This window comes from Xenopus tropicalis, chromosome 5 (assembly GCF_000004195.4).
Source record: "Xenopus tropicalis strain Nigerian chromosome 5, UCB_Xtro_10.0, whole genome shotgun sequence".
In the NCBI taxonomy this organism is placed as follows: domain Eukaryota; kingdom Metazoa; phylum Chordata; class Amphibia; order Anura; family Pipidae; genus Xenopus; species Xenopus tropicalis.
In genome coordinates this window covers 154,320,075-154,339,680 of record NC_030681.2, presented here as the reverse complement: position 1 = coordinate 154,339,680, position 19,606 = coordinate 154,320,075, and the positions used below count along the sequence as shown (strand labels likewise).

The window sequence follows — 19,606 nt, the reverse complement described above, 5'->3', positions numbered from 1 at the left end:
TAGGGAGAGATGGTGCCTATAGTAGCAGTGGGGGGATAATAGCCTCTGGGAAGGGACTGGGGCTGTGGGATAGCAGGTATAGTAGGGAGAGATGGTGCCTATAGTAACAGTGGGGGGATAATAGCCTCTGGGAAGGGACTGGGGCTGTGGGATAGCAGGTATAGTAGGGAGAGATGGTGCCTATAGTAGCAGTGGGGGGATAATAGCCTCTGGGAAGGGACTGGGGCTGTGGGATAGCAGGTATAGTAGGGAGAGATGGTGCCTATAGTAACAGTGGGGGGATAATAGCCTCTGGGAAGGGACTGGGGCTGTGGGATAGCAGGTATAGTAGGGAGAGATGGTGCCTATAGTAACAGTGGGGGATAATAGCCTCTGGGAAGGGACTGGGGCTGTGGGATAGCAGGTATAGTAGGGAGAGATGGTGCCTATAGTAACAGTGGGGGGATAATAGCCTCTGGGAAGGGACTGGGGCTGTGGGATAGCAGGTATAGTAGGGAGAGATGGTGCCTATAGTAGCAGTGGGGGGGATAATAGCCTCTGGGAAGGGACTGGGGCTGTGGGATAGCAGGTATAGTAGGGAGAGATGGTGCCTATAGTAGCAGTGGGGGGATAATAGCCTCTGGGAAGGGACTGGGGCTGTGGGATAGCAGGTATAGTAGGGAGAGATGGTGCCTATAGTAGCAGTGGGGGGATAATAGCCTCTGGGAAGGGACTGGGGCTGTGGGATAGCAGGTATAGTAGGGAGAGATGGTGCCTATAGTAGCAGTGGGATAATAGCCTCTGGGAAGGGACTGGGGCTGTGGGATAGCAGGTATAGTAGGGAGAGATGGTGCCTATAGTAGCAGTGGGGGGTAATATTGGCTCTAGTGGCACAAACTCTATGGGGGCCGCACAGCTGATTATATGCCGTTCCCTCGCTGATACACAGAGAACATTAAGCACATGATGGGGCTGAATCAAAAATAGATCATTATTTTCACACTTTTTTCAAGCTCGTGCCGCCATCTGTTGCGCCGGTGACTCAGCCTTAGTAACGGTATCTCAGGAATTTATTTATAAAAAACCCCCATGTAATTATCTGGTGCCCATTCAGGAGACAGTGATGAGCCGCATAACTGACCCTTCTTTGTACCAAGGGGCACCCCCCCAGCACCCAGCTGCCACCCAATATACAGGGGCTGGGGAGGGTGCCAGAGGGTACAGGGGTTAAAGCGCAGGGCTATGGGAATACGGCAACTGAACCAGCACTAACACCTGTTTATGGGGCTTGTGGGGAGCTGTTTGGGCCCCAGTGTTCTTTGGTTCCCGGTTGGGTGGGAATGGGGCCGAAGCCTTTCTATAATGTGAATAAAGCACAGATGGAGCCTTTGGCTCAGGGGGGGCTCGCTATGCCCACCCCCCACTCTGTATAGATCATTGTAACACCTTTTCCTATTAAAACAATTGCTGTGATGTTTTGGCAAAATTTTGAACAGAATATTTGCCCCATGTATAGACACAGCCCCCTGAGTAACTGGGTCAGCCAATCACATTGATGGTTTTACACCAGAGATCCCGCCCCCTACAAGCCTCCCTGGGCGCTACCCCCCCCCCCCCGCTGCCCTCTTATCATGTGTCCCTGGGTCTTGTCACCCCAAATAGTATTCCAGAGCCCCCCGTTAGTGCTGTATCACTGGCGTTACTGGGATTAAAGGGTAAGTAGGGGGGCAGAGCTGATCAACCATTGATCTCTTGCTTTTCCCACAGACTGAAAGGCTCTGACAATTAAAGGCAAAGCCCTGACCCATATAATCTGCCCCCACGTGACCCTGCTCACTGCCCCCCCCATTATCCCAGGATCCCTACAGTGTCGGGCAGGGAAATGGCACAGACCTACTGCCCAACCCTGGGTGCCACTCTCTCTATCTCTTTATACCTCAGGGGGGCGCTCTGCTCAACTCATGGTGTTACGCTCAGGCGTAGGTGTAAGGGGGGTGCAGGCGTCCAATCAGTACATTGCGCCTGTTTTATGTCCTTCATTCTCTGCCAAAGTGACCCCTAAAGTGGGGGAAGCAGAGTGAGGCCACATAGTATTGGTGTCCAGTCTCACACTCAACCCCCCCACTTACTTACATATCTGTCTGCCCCCCTTAAAACGCCCCTGCCCCCCTTAAAACGCCCCTGTCCCCCTTAAACCCCCCCTGTCCCCTTTCTAAATCCCCTGCCCCCCTTCTAACTCCCCTGTCCCCCTTCTAAGCCCCCTGTCCCCCTTCTAACTCCCCTGTCCCCCTTCTAACTCCCCTGTCCCCCTTCTAACTCCCCTGTCCCCCTTCTAAGCCCCCTGTCCCCCTTCTAACCCCCCTGTCCCCCTTCTAACCCCCCTGTCCCCCTTCTAACCCCCCTGTCCCCCTTCTAACCCCCCTGTCCCCCTTCTAACTCCCCTGTCCCCCTTCTAACCCCCCTGTCCCCCTTCTAACTCCCCTGTCCCCCTTCTAAGCCCCCTGTCCCCCTTCTAACTCCCCTGTCCCCCTTCTAACTCCCCTGTCCCCCTTCTAACCCCCCTGTCCCCCTTTCTAAGCCCCCTGTCCCCCTTCTAACTCCCCTGTCCCCCTTCTAAGCCCCCTGTCCCCCTTCTAACTCCCCTGTCCCCCTTCTAAGCCCCATGCCCCCCTTCTAACTCCCCTGTCCCCCTTCTAACTCCCCTGTCCCCTTCTAACCCCCTGTCCCCCTTCTAAGCCCCCTGTCCCCCTTCCTAACTCCCCTGTCCCCCTTCTAAGCCCCTGTCCCCCTTCTAACTCCCCTGTCCCCCTTCTAACTCCCCTGTCCCCTTCTAACTCCCCTGTCCCCTTCTAAGCCCCTGTCCCCCTTCTAACTCCCCTGTCCCCCTTCTAAGCCCCCTGTCCCCTTCTAACTCCCCTGTCCCCCTTCTAACTCCCCTGTCCCCCTTCTAACCCCCTGTTCCCCTTCTAACTCCCCTGTCCCCCTTCTAAGCCCCCTGTCCCCCTTCTAACTCCCCTGTCCCCCTTCTAAGCCCCCTGTCCCCTTTTAACTCCCCTTTTAACTCCCCTGTCCCCCTTCTAACCCCCCTGTCCCCCTTCTAACTCCCCTGTCCCCCTTCTAACCCCCCTGTTCCCCTTCTAACCCCCCTGTCCCCCTTCTAACCCCCCTGTCCCCCTTCTAATTCCCCTGTCCCCTTTCTAAATCCCCTGCCCCCCTTCTAACTCCCCTGTCCCCCTTCTAAGCCCCCTGTCCCCCTTCTAACTCCCCTGTCCCCCTTCTAACTCCCCTGTCCCCCTTCTAACTCCCCTGTCCCCCTTCTAAGCCCCCTGTCCCCCTTCTAACCCCCCTGTCCCCCTTCTAACCCCCCTGTCCCCTTCTAACCCCCCTGTCCCCCTTCTAACTCCCCTGTCCCCCTTCTAACCCCCCTGTCCCCCTTCTAACTCCCCTGTCCCCCTTCTAAGCCCCCTGTCCCCCTTCTAACTCCCCTGTCCCCCTTCTAACTCCCCTGTCCCCCTTCTAACCCCCCTGTCCCCCTTCTAAGCCCCCTGTCCCCCTTCTAACTCCCCTGTCCCCCTTCTAAGCCCCCTGTCCCCCTTCTAACTCCCCTGTCCCCCTTCTAAGCCCCATGCCCCCCTTCTAACCCCCCTGTCCCCCTTCTAAGCCCCCTGTCCCCCTTCTAACTCCCCTGTCCCCCTTCTAACTCCCTGTCCCCTTCTAACCCCCCTGTCCCCCTTCTAAGCCCCATGCCCCCCTTCTAACCCCTCTGTCCCCCTTCTAACTCCCCTGTCCCCCTTCTAACCCCCCTGTCCCCCTTCTAACTCCCCTGTCCCCCTTCTAACCCCCCTGTCCCCCTTCTAACCCCCCTGTCCCCCTTCTAACCCCCCTGTCCCCCTTCTAAGCCCCATGCCCCCCTTCTAACCCCTCTGTCCCCCTTCTAACCCCCCTGTCCCCCTTCTAAGCCCCCTGTCCCCCTTCTAAGCCCCCTGTCCCCCTTCTAAGCCCCCTGTCCCCCTTCTAACTCCCCTGTCCCCCTTCTAAGCCCCCTGTCCCCCTTCTAACTCCCCTGTCCCCCTTCTAAGCCCCCTGTCCCCTTTTAACTCCCCTTTTAACTCCCCTGTCCCCCTTCTAACCCCCTGTCCCCCTTCTAACTCCCCTGTCCCCCTTCTAACCCCCCTGTTCCCCTTCTAACCCCCCTGTCCCCCTTCTAACCCCCCTGTCCCCCTTCTAATTCCCCTGTCCCCCTTAAAAACCCCCTGTCCCCCTTCTAACCCCCCTGTTCCCCTTCTAACCCCCCTGTCCCCCTTCTAACCCCCCTGTCCCCCTTCTAATTCCCCTGTCCCCCTTAAAAACCCCCTGTCCCCCTTCTAACCCCCCTGTCCCCCTTCTAACCCCCCAGTCCCCCTTCTAACCCCCCTGCCCCCCTTCTAAGCCCCCTGTCCCCCTTCTAACTCCCCTGTCCCCCTTCTAAGCCCCCTGTCCCCCTTTTAACTCCCCTGTCCCCCTTCTAACCCCCCTGTCCCCCTTCTAACTCCCCTGTCCCCCTTCTAACCCCCCTGTCCCCCTTCTAACCCCCCTGTCCCCCTTCTAACCCCCCTGTCCCCCTTCTAATTCCCCTGTCCCCCTTAAAAACCCCCTGTCCCCCTTCTAACCCCCCTGTCCCCCTTCTAACCCCCCAGTCCCCCTTCTAACCCCCCTGCCCCCCTTCTAACTCCCCTGTCCCCCTTAAAACCCCCCTGTCCCCCTTCTAACCCCCCTGCCCCCCTTCTAACTCCCCTGTCCCCCTTAAAACCCCCCTGTCCCCCTTCTAACCCCCTGCCCCCCTTCTAACTCCCCTGTCCCCCTTAAAACCCCCCTGTCCCCCTTCTAACTCCCCTGTCCCCCTTTAAGCCCCCAGCAGCAGACCCCAGTAGTTTGCAACATGCACATATCAGTGGTGTTGCTGGGTGCCAGCGAGGCAGTTGTGGGCAGCAGTTCTGTACAGTCTCCCATGTCTCGCTGGCACCCAGGAAACCACAGAAAGTTCTCGCTGGGAGCCTGGGAAATGCCTGGGAAATGCCTGGGAAATGCCTGGGAAATGCCTGGCTGCTCTACATAAAGGTCCCATCAATGTTTTCCCTGCTGCCCCCTCTGGCACACACAAGGTTAACGGTGTTTTCTTTTGCTCCATTGAGAGAGGATAAAGGCGCTGGAGGAGGGGAGCGGGGAACAGGGGCGCTGTGTGTGCCGAGAATTCAGCCTTTGCCTTCTGCACGGCCGGCCCTGCATGTTAATGAGCCGCCGGGGGCACGGGGGGGGCAATGCCAGGGGGCAGGAGGGGAGCCTAGAACTCACTCACATACAACTGTGTCATGTGACCTTCTATGGAGCAAGGAAATGTCTATTTGTCTCTACTGTGCCCAGTGTGCCCACAGTACTCTGCCCTGGGTAACTCAGGGGAAAGAAGAGGGCCTTGCTCCATAGAGCTTACAATCTAAACAGCTATATATATGTATTTCTGGATGTACAGGAATGTATTGCTCTCAGAAGGTTAATGATCAAATTGAGGAATATTGGCCTAGAACATAATATCTGTAATTGGATAGAGAACTGGCTGAAGGATAGATTACACAGAGTGGTGGTAAATGGAACATTTTCTGATTGGGCCAGTGTGGTTAGTGGGTACCGCAGGGGTCAGTCCTTGGGCCTTTGCTTTTTAACTTATTTATTAATGACCTGGAGGTGGGCATAGACAGTACTGTTTCTATTTCTGCTGATAATGAGGTTCAATGTTGATAAGTGCAAAGTTCTGCCCTTTGGTAGAAATAATATAAACGCAAACTATCTACTGAATGGTAGTGAGTTGGGGGTTTCCTTAATGGAGAAGGATCTGGGGGTTTTTGTTGATAACAAGTTGTCTAATTCCAGGCAGTGTCATTCTGTGGCTACTAAAGCAAATAAAGTGCTGTCTTGTATAAAAAGGGCATTGACTCAAGGGATGAGAACATAATTTTGCCTCTTTATAGGTCCCTGGTAAGGCCTCACCTTGAGTATGGGGGGCAGTTACAGTGAGTATGGGGGGCAGTAACAGTGAGTATGGGGGGCAGTTACAGTGAGTATGGGGGGCAGTTACAGTGAGTATGGGGGGCAGTTACAGTGAGTATGGGGGGCAGTAACAGTGAGTATGGGGGGCAGTTACAGTGAGTATGGGGGGCAGTTACAGTGAGTATGGGGGGCAGTTACAGTGAGTATGGGGGCAGTAACAGTGAGTATGGGGGGCAGTTACAGTGAGTATGGGGGGCAGTTACAGTGAGTATGGGGGGGCAGTTACAGTGAGTATGGGGGGCAGTTACAGTGAGTATGGGGGGGCAGTTACAGTGAGTATGGGGGGCAGTTACAGTGAGTATGGGGGGCAGTAACAGTGAGTATGGGGGGCAGTAACAGTGAGTATGGGGGGCAGTTACAGTGAGTATGGGGGGCAGTAACAGTGAGTATGGGGGGCAGTAACAGTGAGTATGGGGGGCAGTAACAGTGAGTATGGGGGCAGTTACAGTGAGTATGGGGGCAGTTACAGTGAGTATGGGGGGCAGTTACAGTGAGTATGGGGGGCAGTTTTGGGCTCCAGTCCTTAAGAAGGATATTAATGAGCTGGAGAGAGTGCAGAGACTGCAACTAAACTGGTAAAGGGGATGGAAGGGTTAAACTATGAGGTGAGACTGTCAGGGTTGGGGTTGTTTTCATGTCCCCCTCTTGCGAGGGGACATGATTACTCTGTACAAGTACATTAGAGGGGATTATAGGCAGTTGGGGGATGTTCTTTTTTCCCATAAAAACAATCAGCGCACCAGAGGCCCCCCCTTTAGATTAGAGGAATGGAGCTTCCATTTGAAGCAGAGTAGGGGGTTCCTCACGGTGAGGGCAGTGAGGGGGTTGGGGAATGCCCTGCCGGGGGATGTTGGGTAGGGGGTTCCTCACGGTGAGGGCAGTGAGGGGGTTGGGGAATGCCCTGCCGGGGGATGTTGGGTAGGGGGTTCCTCACGGTGAGGGCAGTGAGGGGGTTGGGGAATGCCCTGCCGGGGGATGTTGGGTAGGGGGTTCCTCACGGTGAGGGCAGTGAGGGGGTTGGGGAATGCCCTGCCGGGGGATGTTGGGTAGGGGGTTCCTCACGGTGAGGGCAGTGAGGGGGTTGGGGAATGCCCTGCCGGGGGATGTTGGGTAGGGGGTTCCTCACGGTGAGGGCAGTGAGGGGGTTGGGGAATGCCCTGCCGGGGGATGTTGGGTAGGGGGTTCCTCACGGTGAGGGCAGTGAGGGGGTTGGGGAATGCCCTGCCGGGGGATGTTGGGTAGGGGGTTCCTCACGGTGAGGGCAGTGAGGGGGTTGGGGAATGCCCTGCCGGGGGATGTTGGGTAGGGGGTTCCTCACGGTGAGGGCAGTGAGGGGGTTGGGGAATGCCCTGCCGGGGGATGTTGGGTAGGGGGTTCCTCACGGTGAGGGCAGTGAGGGGGTTGGGGAATGCCCTGCCGGGGGATGTTGGGTAGGGGGTTCCTCACGGTGAGGGCAGTGAGGGGGTTGGGGAATGCCCTGCCGGGGGATGTTGGGTAGGGGGTTCCTCACGGTGAGGGCAGTGAGGGGGTTGGGGAATGCCCTGCCGGGGGATGTTGGGTAGGGGGTTCCTCACGGTGAGGGCAGTGAGGGGGTTGGGGAATGCCCTGCCGGGGGATGTTGGGTAGGGGGTTCCTCACGGTGAGGGCAGTGAGGGGGTTGGGGAATGCCCTGCCGGGGGATGTTGGGTAGGGGGTTCCTCATGGTGAGGGCAGTGAGGGGGTTGGGGAATGCCCTTCCTAGTGATGGGGTAATGGCAGACTCTGTTAATGCCTATAAGAGGGGCCTGGATAAGTTCTTGAACAATCAGAATATCCAAGGCTATTGTGATACTAATATCTACAGTTAGTACTAGTGGTTGTATTTATAGTTTATGTATGTATGGGGGGCAGCGTCCCTGGGGAGTGTGTATAGGAAGGCAAGATGGTGCCAGAATCCAACCTGCAACCAAATCACATGACTAGGTTGGATATTCAGCCAAATCATTTGCCCCATGGCATCAGCTTCCAACCATAAGGAGCATTAGGTGCCACAAAGCCATGTCAGCCATAAAGCAAGACCTGCATGCTGTGCTACTGACAGGGAATAACAGCCAGTCACATGACCACTGCTTTCCCCTCTCTACAAACACCTCAAAGGGTTATGGACTCCTGTTCCTACTCCGAGTAACCGCGATTGATTAGTATTGCCTGGATATTGCTAGGTCATGTGACCTCGTTGGTTATATATAATGGCCAGTCCTGAGTGTCACCTTGTGTCTCTTTCCATCAAACAGCAGCTGGTTATGGGTAAGTGGGAGGGGCCTGTAATAAGTAGTTATATAAGTTGTTCCTTGTATCTAGGAGAACTTTGCCTTCATTGGTTCAGTGATACCATGTGACGCACACACACAGAGAATGATGGGTAAGTGGGAGGGGCCTGTAACAAGTAGTTTATATGAGAGGTTCCTTGTATCTAGGGGCACTTTGCCTTCATTGGTTCAGTGATACCATGTGACGCACACACCCCCAGACCCCTTTGCCCCCCGACACTGCCCAGAGCCGTTGCTTTTAATCTCTTCCTGCTTGTGAGGAGCATCCATAGCATCGGACCCCCAGGAGTAACGGTGCAGCGGTGCTACCCAGACGCGCAGCCATTGGGGGGTTCCCTTGGGGCTCCTCTCCTTAATGCTCAGCGTCGGGGGTAAATCACTGTGGCGTCTGGTTAAGAGGAAAAGAGCCCACAGGAGTATGGGGGCCCCTACCTGGGTAAGTGCAAATGTGTAGAACCCCCTGGGCACCGCCAGCGCCTACTCTACTACAGGTATGGGATCCCTTTTCCGGAAACCCATTATCCAGAAAGCTCCGAATTACAGAAAGCCTGTCTCCCATAGACTCCATTTTAATCAAATAATTCAGAATTTTAAAACTGATTTCCTTTTTCTCTGTAATAATAAAACAGTACCTGTACTTGATCCCAACTAAGATATAATTACCCCTTATTGGGGCAGAACAGCCCTATTGGGTTTATTTAATGGTTAAATGATTCCCTTTTCTCTGTAATAATAAAACAGTACCTGTACTTGATCCCAACTAAGATATAATTACCCCTTATTGGGGCAGAACAGCCCTATTGGGTTTATTTAATGGTTAAATGATTCCCTTTTCTCTGTAATAATAAAACAGTACCTGTACTTGATCCCAACTAAGATATAATTACCCCTTATTGGGGCAGAACAGCCCTATTGGGTTTATTTCATGGTTAAATGATTCCCTTTTCTCTGTAATAATAAAACAGTACCTGTACTTGATCCCAACTAAGATATAATTACCCCTTATTGGGGCAGAACAGCCCTATTGGGTTTATTTCATGGTTAAATGATTCCCTTTTCTCTGTAATAATAAAACAGTACCTGTACTTGATCCCAACTAAGATATAATTACCCCTTATTGGGGCAGAACAGCCCTATTGGGTTTATTTCATGGTTAAATGATTCCCTTTTCTCTGTAATAATAAAACAGTACCTGTACTTGATCCCAACTAAGATATAATTACCCCTTATTGGGGCAGAACAGCCCTATTGGGTTTATTTAATGGTTAAATGATTCCCCTTTTCTCTGTAATAATAAAACAGTATCAGATTCCCCCCTCTACTAATAGGAACCAGCTCCTCCTTCCTCAGCCCCCTCAGATCCCAACTAAGATATAAATAATCCTTATTAGTTGCAAAACAATCCTATGGGGTTTAATTAATGTTTTATTGATTTTTTAATAGACTTAAGGAGATCCAAATTATGTAAAGACCCCTTATCCAGAATACCCTTGGTCCCGAGCATTCTGTATAACGGGTCCTATACCTGTACCATAAATGGCATCAAACTTACCGACCCTACTGTCCCAGCTGAGCAACAACTACAGCTCCCATGATCCACAGCGACTACCCCAGGAACTGCAGTCCAGCACATACTTGGGGAACCCTGATATTATGGGGGGGGTCTCATTATAGGAACCCCTCCCCCCATGGTTCCGGTAGGACTGGCTTTGGGTGTCCGTCCAGGGCCCCCAGCGTCGGTCGGAATCCAAGCAAAGAAATGTTTAGAAAGGAAATATGTTCTATAGCCAAATGTTTATTATATACACTGGGGGTGCCGGCCCCCCAGATGGTGCGGAGTGGGACAAGCTCAGTTTAGGCAACTTCCTACCCGTCAGATGGGGGGGCCCTGCACTCACTGTACCAAAACAGAGACTGCCCCTCGACTGTCAGTGCGCTGAGTGGGTGGCATTTTGGGCCAATCAGAGATCAGGGAACTGCTGTAACCGTGTGCAACGGCTCCCTAGTTACGTCACAACGGTGACCAAAGTGCTGAAACGCAGGAATTCTACTGAATCAATGACCATGGATTCCAGGGGGGCCCGGATATTGGGCTCAGGGGGGGCTAGATAGCCAGATCCCCCCGAGAGTCCTACGAATTTTAATACACTAAAGACCCCATTTATTTATTTTTTTGTCCTAAATATCCTACATATACATTAACCCTTTTAGTGCTGTGGGAAGCTGATCTCTGTCTCTAGAGTAAAGTAAAGTATATTGTATGTATAATTGTCAGCTCTGTGGGGGAGCTATTCTAGATATTCTAGAGCTGATCTCTGTCTCTAGAGTAAAGTTTATTGTACATTTAATTGTCAGCTCTGTGGGGGAGCTATCTATTCTAGAAATTCTAGAGCTGATCTCTGTCTCTAGAGTAAAGTATATTGTACATTTAATTGTCAGCTCTGTGGGGGAGCTATTCTAGATATTCTAGAGCTGATCTCTGTCTCTAGAGTAAAGTATATTGTACATATAATTGTAAGCTCTGTGGGGGAGCTATCTATTCTAGATATTCTAGAGCTGATCTCTGTCTCTAGAGTAAAGTATATTGTACATTTAATTGTCAGCTCTGTGGGGGAGCTATTCTAGATATTCTAGAGCTGATCTCTGTCTCTAGAGTAAAGTATATTGTACATATAATTGTAAGCTCTGTGGGGGAGCTATCTATTCTAGATATTCTAGAGCTGATCTCTGTCTCTAGAGTAGAGTATATTGTATGTATAATTGTCAGCTCTGTGGGGGAGCTATCTATTCTAGATATTCTAGAGCTGATCTCTGTCTCTAGAGTAAAGTATATTGTACATATAATTGTAAGCTCTGTGGGGGAGCTATCTATTCTAGATATTCTAGAGCTGATCTCTGTCTCTAGAGTAAAGTATATTGTACATTTAATTGTCAGCTCTGTGGGGGAGCTATTCTAGATATTCTAGAGCTGATCTCTGTCTCTAGAGTAAAGTATATTGTACATTTAATTGTCAGCTCTGTGGGGGAGCTATCTATTCTAGATATTCTAGAGCCAATCTCTGTCTCTAGAGTAGAGTATATTGTACATATAATTGTAAGCTCTGTGGGGGAGCTATCTATTCTAGATATTCTAGAGCCAATCTCTGTCTCTAGAGTAAAGTATATTGTACATATAATTGTCAGCTCTGTGGGGGAGAAACATCCCATTCTAGATACTCCATAGAACACTCTGATTAAATACATGATTACTCATTTCTCTCTTATCTTATCTTATCTTAGGGTTCCAGCGATGCCTGGGAAGTGCAACCTGCAGCTCCCCTACTACATTTCCCAGCATCCCCTGACAGCCAAGCGAGCAGAAACCAATACTGTAGAAAGGAATCAATATCAACCCCTAACCCTCCTACTCTCTCCTCTACGACTTTCTGCAACATTTCCATACTTTCTTGGCCCTCGTTTTGCCCCGGGGGGGGGGCAGATTCTAGTAAATACCCCTGAGGGTAAGATATAAAGGAGTTTCGGCGGTTACCTTTGCCCAGTTTGAGCAGCGTGGGAAGCCGGAATTTACTGACGATCACGTCCAGGGGCAAAGACACGGAGCTCCAGCTGAGTTGGGAGACGCCGGACGCTATTTTCTCCATGGCCCCCCTGCGGATAATGCATAGTCCTCCGGAATAAAGAACTCATGGGTCCTGAGGCTGCACTCTGCTCCCCAGCAGCATCCCCATCATCCTCATCCTCAGTCCCGCGGAGCTGTGGGAAGGCAGAGTGAGCAGGGCAGGGCGGCAGGCTGCGGCTTCCCCGGGATGTGCCATGCTGCTTGTGCTCCCAGCCAGATGCCTCATTGCATTCACAGATTTCTTTACAGGACGGGAGTCCGACGGCTCCGCCTCCCACCCCCAGCCCCTCTCTATACACCTCCTGGGGGAATGGTGCCTTTCAGAGAATTTATCCCAGGCCCCTCCCTTGGAGTGGAAAGAGCGGGGGGGGGGGGGGGGGTTGCTCTGAGAAGCATCAATTGCATCCCCTGCAGGGACCAATTCTGAGTTTATGTCCCCAACACACTCAGCAAGAAGTACAACTGTGTCCTGATGTGGGATTGTGCTAAGGGGCTGATTAAAGGGGAACTATGCCATGGCTTCATACGGATATTCTTCCCAAGCGGCATTCCCATGTCAGCAGAGATACTTCGTTCAGTACTGATTGCCTGGGAAAGTCTAAAGGCGGCCATACACGCTAAGATCTTCTCCCAATATCCTCACCTGCGGGCGGGCGATATCGGGCTAATTCAGGCTAAATTGATAGTTTGGTTCTGGGGCCAAATGATGGAATTATAACGATGGGTTCAGGCGCAGTCGGTTCGGGGACCACATCGGCTCCCGATCCGACTACATTTTTAAACCTGCCCAGTTAATATCTGCCCGATTTCCAGCCAGATATGGGTCGGGCAGGCCTGTCGGTAGTGCCCACACACGGGCCGATAAGCTGCCGAGACGGTCTAAGGGATCATGTATGAGGACCTTAAGCAGGCATTGTGCCACTATCCCTGGTAGCCTGACCACTGGAGGGCGATGTTATATAAGAAAATCATGGCAGGCAGGGTTCCTATAGCACAGGGGTGGGCAAACTTTTTGGCTCAGGGGCCACATTGACTTACAGACAGGCAGGGCTGGGCCAGCCTTACACCCAGGGCTGCCATCAGAAATCACAGGGCATCTCAGCTCCCCACCCCAGCATCCTCCCCAACATCCTCCAGCTCCCCCCAGCCTCCTTCAGCTCCCCCCCCCAGCAGCATCCTCCAGCTCCATTCCCCAGCTCCCCCAGCGTCCTTCCCAGCATCCTCCATCTCTCCCCCCCCCAGTAACCTGCCGCTCCCTGAATCCTCTGGCTGCTTCTGACCCCGGCTCCCCGCTGCATCCTTTTATATATTTGCGCAACCAATCAGAGCCCAGAATTCTCTTAAGGGGGCCGGAGTCAGCGGGCTGTATTGAAAAGGCCAGCGGGCCGTAGTTTGCCCACCCCTGCTATAGCAGCTGTAATGGCAGATATATTAGATACTTTTAAGTAAGAGCCGGTTGCCATGAATGACTGGGGCAAGGTGCAAAGCCGGGGTGCACAGACAGACAGAAGGTGCCCTGGAATTAACAGCTAAAGAGCAGCTATCACCCTAAAATTGAGCCCACACTCCGGTTTGGGGGAAACAAAACAATCGTCTTTTTAAAAAAACAAAAAACCAAAGCCCCCTACAGTGCTAGGCTGCCCCCACCGGGAGGGAGATACTGGTGTGGGTGCCCCCAACTCATGGGTTTTCCCCTTACCTGGTGTGGGAAGCAGTTTTAGGGTGATAGGTGCCATTAAGGAGGTGTTACTGTGGGATTTGGGTCAGCGGGTAGAAAATCTGTGGGGTTGGATTATTTGTCAGGAGGGAAATGATTATTGTTTAGGCAGCGACTGGGCCGCAGGATGCGGTGCTGGCAATGTTCACTTCAAACAAAACAATATGTAACTATTGCTCAAACCATTTGCAAAAAAAAGTTTTCCATGATAATAACCTAAAGTCCTTAGCCCCAGCACACACCAACCCCTCCATGGGCTCCCAGCAAAGTCTTCCCAATTGTCCATGGGATAAAACTCCTCCAGCCCACCATTTGCCCACACATAGGAAAAGAAAATTCCAAAACGTATGAAAGCAAGTTGCTGGCAGGAGGGGCCCATCCATGATATTTACACGTTGCTATAATAACTCCCCTGTAAAAGCCGGTACCCTGAGCCAAAGCAAGAGAAACCAAACTTATTAAACACACAGGGTTAATGGCAAAGAGAAGGGCAAGAAACCTCATAGATTGATATTCCTCCATGTTGAGGCATCTGATCTCCCTTTCCCTCGGGAAACCCAAATCGGCCACCACAGACGTCACTATAAGATCCTGGCAAGAGAGACAGCCATAGGTGGTACCTCAGCACTCATATTATCACGTACACCGTTCCTGTATCCGGGGGGTGTGGGACCGACAGATTCCATAGGCCGCATTGGCATGAGAGATTTGCCTAATGTACGGCACCTTGGGAGTTTCTGCCAACTGAACCCGCAGTCCAGTAGAAAATGTTCCTGGGTCTCATTGGTGGCGCGGCCCCCCGGGCACTCTCTGTCTGCGATGTTCAAGTAACTGAGATTGCCCCGGACAAAAAGCCTTCCCTGAAGGGCGAGCCAGTTCAGATGAAAGTATTTGGGGGGCACCCTTCTGTCATTGAGCCACCGGAGGCTCTGGGAAAGAATGTCCCCCACACAGTCCCTCAAGGCCAAAGGGACAATGAAACCCAGTTCCCCCATTTCCAACATTCAACCTCCTCAAAAGCTTTAGCCCCCAACTCAAGATGTGAAAGGAGATGACGCACCCGGACTGCCTTCACGCTACCGCCGAGCACCCAATCTCCCACCACAGGCAATACCCAACGCCTGACGCAGCATTCCCACAGGGAATCAGTTCTTTGGCCCAAACTTGAACTTGGATGGATCCAAAGAACATAACTTGCCCAACCCTCCTTCTTTGACCCCTAAGATTCTAATCTGAGTCGGGGCTGTTTAAAATCCCTGGAGCAGAAAGGCTCCTCGTTCATTGGTTCGAAAGATTCCGACTTATCCACGTTGACCAGAGACCCAGAGGCCTTTTAATGAGTTCCGATTGTCTTGGACAGCACTCTCGCAAGAGACTGGTACCATGATGTCATTATTATTATTATTATTAACATTTATTTATAAAGCACCAACATATCCCACAGCGCTGTACAATAAGTGGGTTACATACATTGGGCATACAGAGTAACATATAAAGCAATCAATAACCGATACAGGAGGGGAAGGGAGCCCTGCCCAAAAGAGCTTACACTCTACAAGGAGTAACATATAAAGCAATCAGTAACCGATACAAGAGGGGAAGGGAGCCCTGCCCAAAAGAGCTTACACTCTACAAGGAGTAACATATAAAGCAATCAGTAACCGATACAGGAGGGGAAGGGAGCCCTGCCCAAAAGAGCTTACACTCTACAAGGAGTAACATATAAAGCAACCAATAACCGATACAGGAGGGGAAGGGAGCCCTGCCCAAAAGAGCTTACACTCTACAAAGAGTAACATATAAAGCAACCAATAACCGATACAGGAGGGGAAGGGAGCCCTGCCCAAAAGAGCTTACACTCTACAAGGAGTAACATATAAAGCAATCAGTAACCGATACAAGAGGGGAAGAGAGCCCTGCCCAAAAGAGCTTACACTCTACAAGGAGTAACATATAAAGCAATCAGTAACCGATACAGGAGGGGAAGGGAGCCCTGCCCAAAAGAGCTTACACTCTACAAGGAGTAACATATAAAGCAATCAGTAACCGATACAGGAGGGGAAGGGAGCCCTGCCCAAAAGAGCTTACACTCTACAAGGAGTAACATATAAAGCAATCAGTAACTGATACAAGAGGGGAAGGGAGCCCTGCCCAAAAGAGCTTACAATCTACAAGGAGTAACATATAAAGCAATCAGTAACCGATACAGGAGGGGAAGGGAGCCCTGCCCAAAAGAGCTTACACTCTACAAGGAGTAACATATAAAGCAATCAGTAACCGATACAGGAGGGGAAGGGAGCCCTGCCCAAAAGAGCTTACACTCTACAAGGAGTAACATATAAAGCAATCAGTAACCGATACAAGAGGGGAAGGGAGCCCTGCCCAAAAGAGCTTACAATCTACAAGGAGTAACATATAAAGCAATCAGTAACCGATACAAGAGGGGAAGGGAGCCCTGCCCAAAAGAGCTTACACTCTACAAGGAGTAACATATAAAGCAATCAGTAACCGATACAAGAGGGGAAGGGAGCCCTGCCCAAAAGAGCTTACACTCTACAAGGAGTAACATATAAAGCAACCAATAACCGATACAGGAGGGGAAGGGAGCCCTGCCCAAAAGAGCTTACACTCTACAAGGAGTAACATATAAAGCAATCAGTAACCGATACAGGAGGGGAAGAGAGCCCTGCCCAAAAGAGCTTACACTCTACAAGGAGTAACATATAAAGCAATCAGTAACCGATACAAGAGGGGAAGAGAGCCCTGCCCAAAAGAGCTTACACTCTACAAGGAGTAACATATAAAGCAATCAGTAACCGATACAAGAGGGGAAGAGAGCCCTGCCCAAAAGAGCTTACAATCTACAAGGAGTAACATATAAAGCAACCAATAACCGATACAAGAGGGGAAGGGAGCCCTGCCCAAAAGAGCTTACACTCTACAAGGAGTAACATATAAAGCAACCAATAACCGATACAGGAGGGGAAGAGAGCCCTGCCCAAAAGAGCTTACACTCTACAAGGAGTAACATATAAAGCAATCAGTAACCGATACAAGAGGGGAAGAGAGCCCTGCCCAAAAGAGCTTACACTCTACAAGGAGTAACATATAAAGCAATCAGTAACCGATACAGGAGGGGAAGAGAGCCCTGCCCAAAAGAGCTTACACTCTACAAGGAGTAACATATAAAGCAATCAGTAACCGATACAAGAGGGGAAGGGAGCCCTGCCCAAAAGAGCTTACACTCTACAAGGAGTAACATATAAAGCAATCAGTAACCGATACAGGAGGGGAAGGGAGCCCTGCCCAAAAGAGCTTACACTCTACAAGGAGTAACATATAAAGCAATCAGTAACCGATACAAGAGGGGAAGAGAGCCCTGCCCAAAAGAGCTTACACTCTACAAGGAGTAACATATAAAGCAATCAGTAACCGATACAAGAGGGGAAGGGAGCCCTGCCCAAAAGAGCTTACACTCTACAAGGAGTAACATATAAAGCAATCAGTAACCGATACAGGAGGGGAAGGGAGCCCTGCCCAAAAGAGCTTACAATCTACAAGGAGTAACATATAAAGCAATCAGTAACCGATACAAGAGGGGAAGGGAGCCCTGCCCAAAAGAGCTTACACTCTACAAGGAGTAACATATAAAGCAACCAATAACCGATACAAGAGGGGAAGGGAGCCCTGCCCAAAAGAGCTTACACTCTACAAGGAGTAACATATAAAGCAATCAGTAACCGATACAAGAGGGGAAGGGAGCCCTGCCCAAAAGAGCTTACACTCTACAAGGAGTAACATATAAAGCAACCAATAACCGATACAAGAGGGGAAGGGAGCCCTGCCCAAAAGAGCTTACACTCTACAAGGAGTAACATATAAAGCAATCAGTAACCGATACAAGAGGGGAAGAGAGCCCTGCCCAAAAGAGCTTACACTCTACAAGGAGTAACATATAAAGCAATCAGTAACCGATACAGGAGGGGAAGGGAGCCCTGCCCAAAAGAGCTTACACTCTACAAGGAGTAACATATAAAGCAACCGATACAGGATGTAAAGAAAGCCCTTGACGCTGCAAAGATTTTTTTCTATTTTGTAGAGCAGTTATTTCTTTCAGTGCATCAGCTGTTGTAACAGTAACTTCCCCTTTAAATCCCTCTTTTTTTTATGCTTTGCTTGCCACCCTATTTCCCCTTTACCAGAGGGTCAGTATTTGCTTAAAATGCACCTCTGTGGGCTTTTATCTGCTGAGTATGAGCTGCTGCTACATTTTTCTGCAAACTTTTTTATCTCACTTTAACTTATTTATCACTGCTGGTTTCCCCCCGAGGTGTTCTTGGGGGTCACAATAGACAAATAGCTCAGCTTGGCTTTGAGTTCAGCCAGAGGGATAGGCCCCAAAGCCTCTCTTAATTTTTCAGATAACCAACTCTAACCCATTTCTTACTGCACTCCTGTAGAATTGTTTTGCACTCTCTTTTCTTGGCTGTTTACCTGTATTTGGAATCCAGGAGCCTGACCCTCTTCGCATGAAAGATACTGGGGAACTGGGATTTACAGCGCCGCCACCTAGTGGCCACTGAGGGGTACAGCTCGGGGGATTCCACCAGGAAAAATAAAATGTAAAAGTAAATTTATGCAACAAGCATCTAATGCAATAAACAGCCCTGCCCTGGGGGCACGTGGGGACCTATCTCACTAGTACATAAAATACACTTTATAAACACTAGGCTGCAACTCATGGCAACCAATCAGATGATTACTTTCAGTGTTCAACCTGCAGCCGGATGGAAAAATCCCACCACTGATTGGTTGCTATAGGTTACTGTCCTGGTGCAAATTTCTCCAGTGTTTATAAATGAGCCCCACAGTCCCCCACCAACTTCCAGTGGGCCCTCCTGCTCACCCAGCCATTTCCCTTGTATGCCTCTAGCATGGTCATTACTCAATTCTATATAAGAAACTAAATAGAAGGAAAAATAAATAATAATATATATGGGGAATTGATTATAATGCGAGTGAAGAGAGAAGGAAAAATTGTTTGGAGACTGGGCCCCCGGTGTATGGTTTCATAGAATCTCAGCCATAAAGCAGGGCAGGACTGCTGCTTACAATGGGGGGATCAGATAGGATCTGTGCCACTGTGACAGAATGCTCTGTTATACAGATAGCTAGAATCTCAGCCATAAAGCAGGGCAGGACTGCTGCTTACAATGGGGGGATCAGATAGGATCTGTGCCACTGTGACAGAATGCTCTGTTATACAGATAGCTAGAATCTCAGCCATAAAGCAGGGCAGGACTGCTGCTTACAATGGGGGGGGGGATCAGATAGGATCTGTGCCACTGTGACAGAATGCTCTGTTATACAGATAGCTAGAATCTCAGCCATAAAGCAGGGCAGGACTGCTGCTTACAATGGGGGGATCAGATAGGATCTGTGCCACTGTGACAGAATGCTCTGTTATACAGATAGCTAGAATCTCAGCCATAAAGCAGGGCAGGACTGCTGCTTACAATGGGGGGATCAGATAGGATCTGTGCCACTGTGACAGAATGCTCTGTTATACAGATAGCTAGAATCTCAGCCATAAAGCAGGGCAGGACTGCTGCTTACAATGGGGGGATCAGATAGGATCTGTGCCACTGTGACAGAATGCTCTGTTATACAGATAGCTAGAATCTCAGCCATAAAGCAGGGCAGGACTGCTGCTTACAATGGGGGGATCAGATAGGATCTGTGCCACTGTGACAGAATGCTCTGTTATACAGATAGCTAGAATCTCAGCCATAAAGCGGGGCAGGACTGCTGCTTATAATGGGGGGATCAGATAGGATCTGTGCCACTGTGACAGAATGCTCTGTTATACAGATAGCTAGAATCTCAGCCATAAAGCAGGGC

General features: G+C 50.6%; 1 protein-coding gene across 1 annotated transcript in view; it reads right to left on the bottom strand.

The window, feature by feature from the left end:
* Positions 1-12,244, bottom strand: part of garem2 (GRB2 associated regulator of MAPK1 subtype 2) — a 50,162-nt gene extending 37,918 nt beyond the window's left edge. Inside the window, exon 1 of the mRNA XM_004914970.4 lies at positions 11,899-12,244. Coding sequence (XP_004915027.2) covers positions 11,899-12,010 — 112 coding nt within the window. The 5' untranslated portion in view covers positions 12,011-12,244. The remainder of the gene's footprint in view (positions 1-11,898) is intronic.
* Between the last annotated feature and the right edge of the window lie 7,362 nt (positions 12,245-19,606).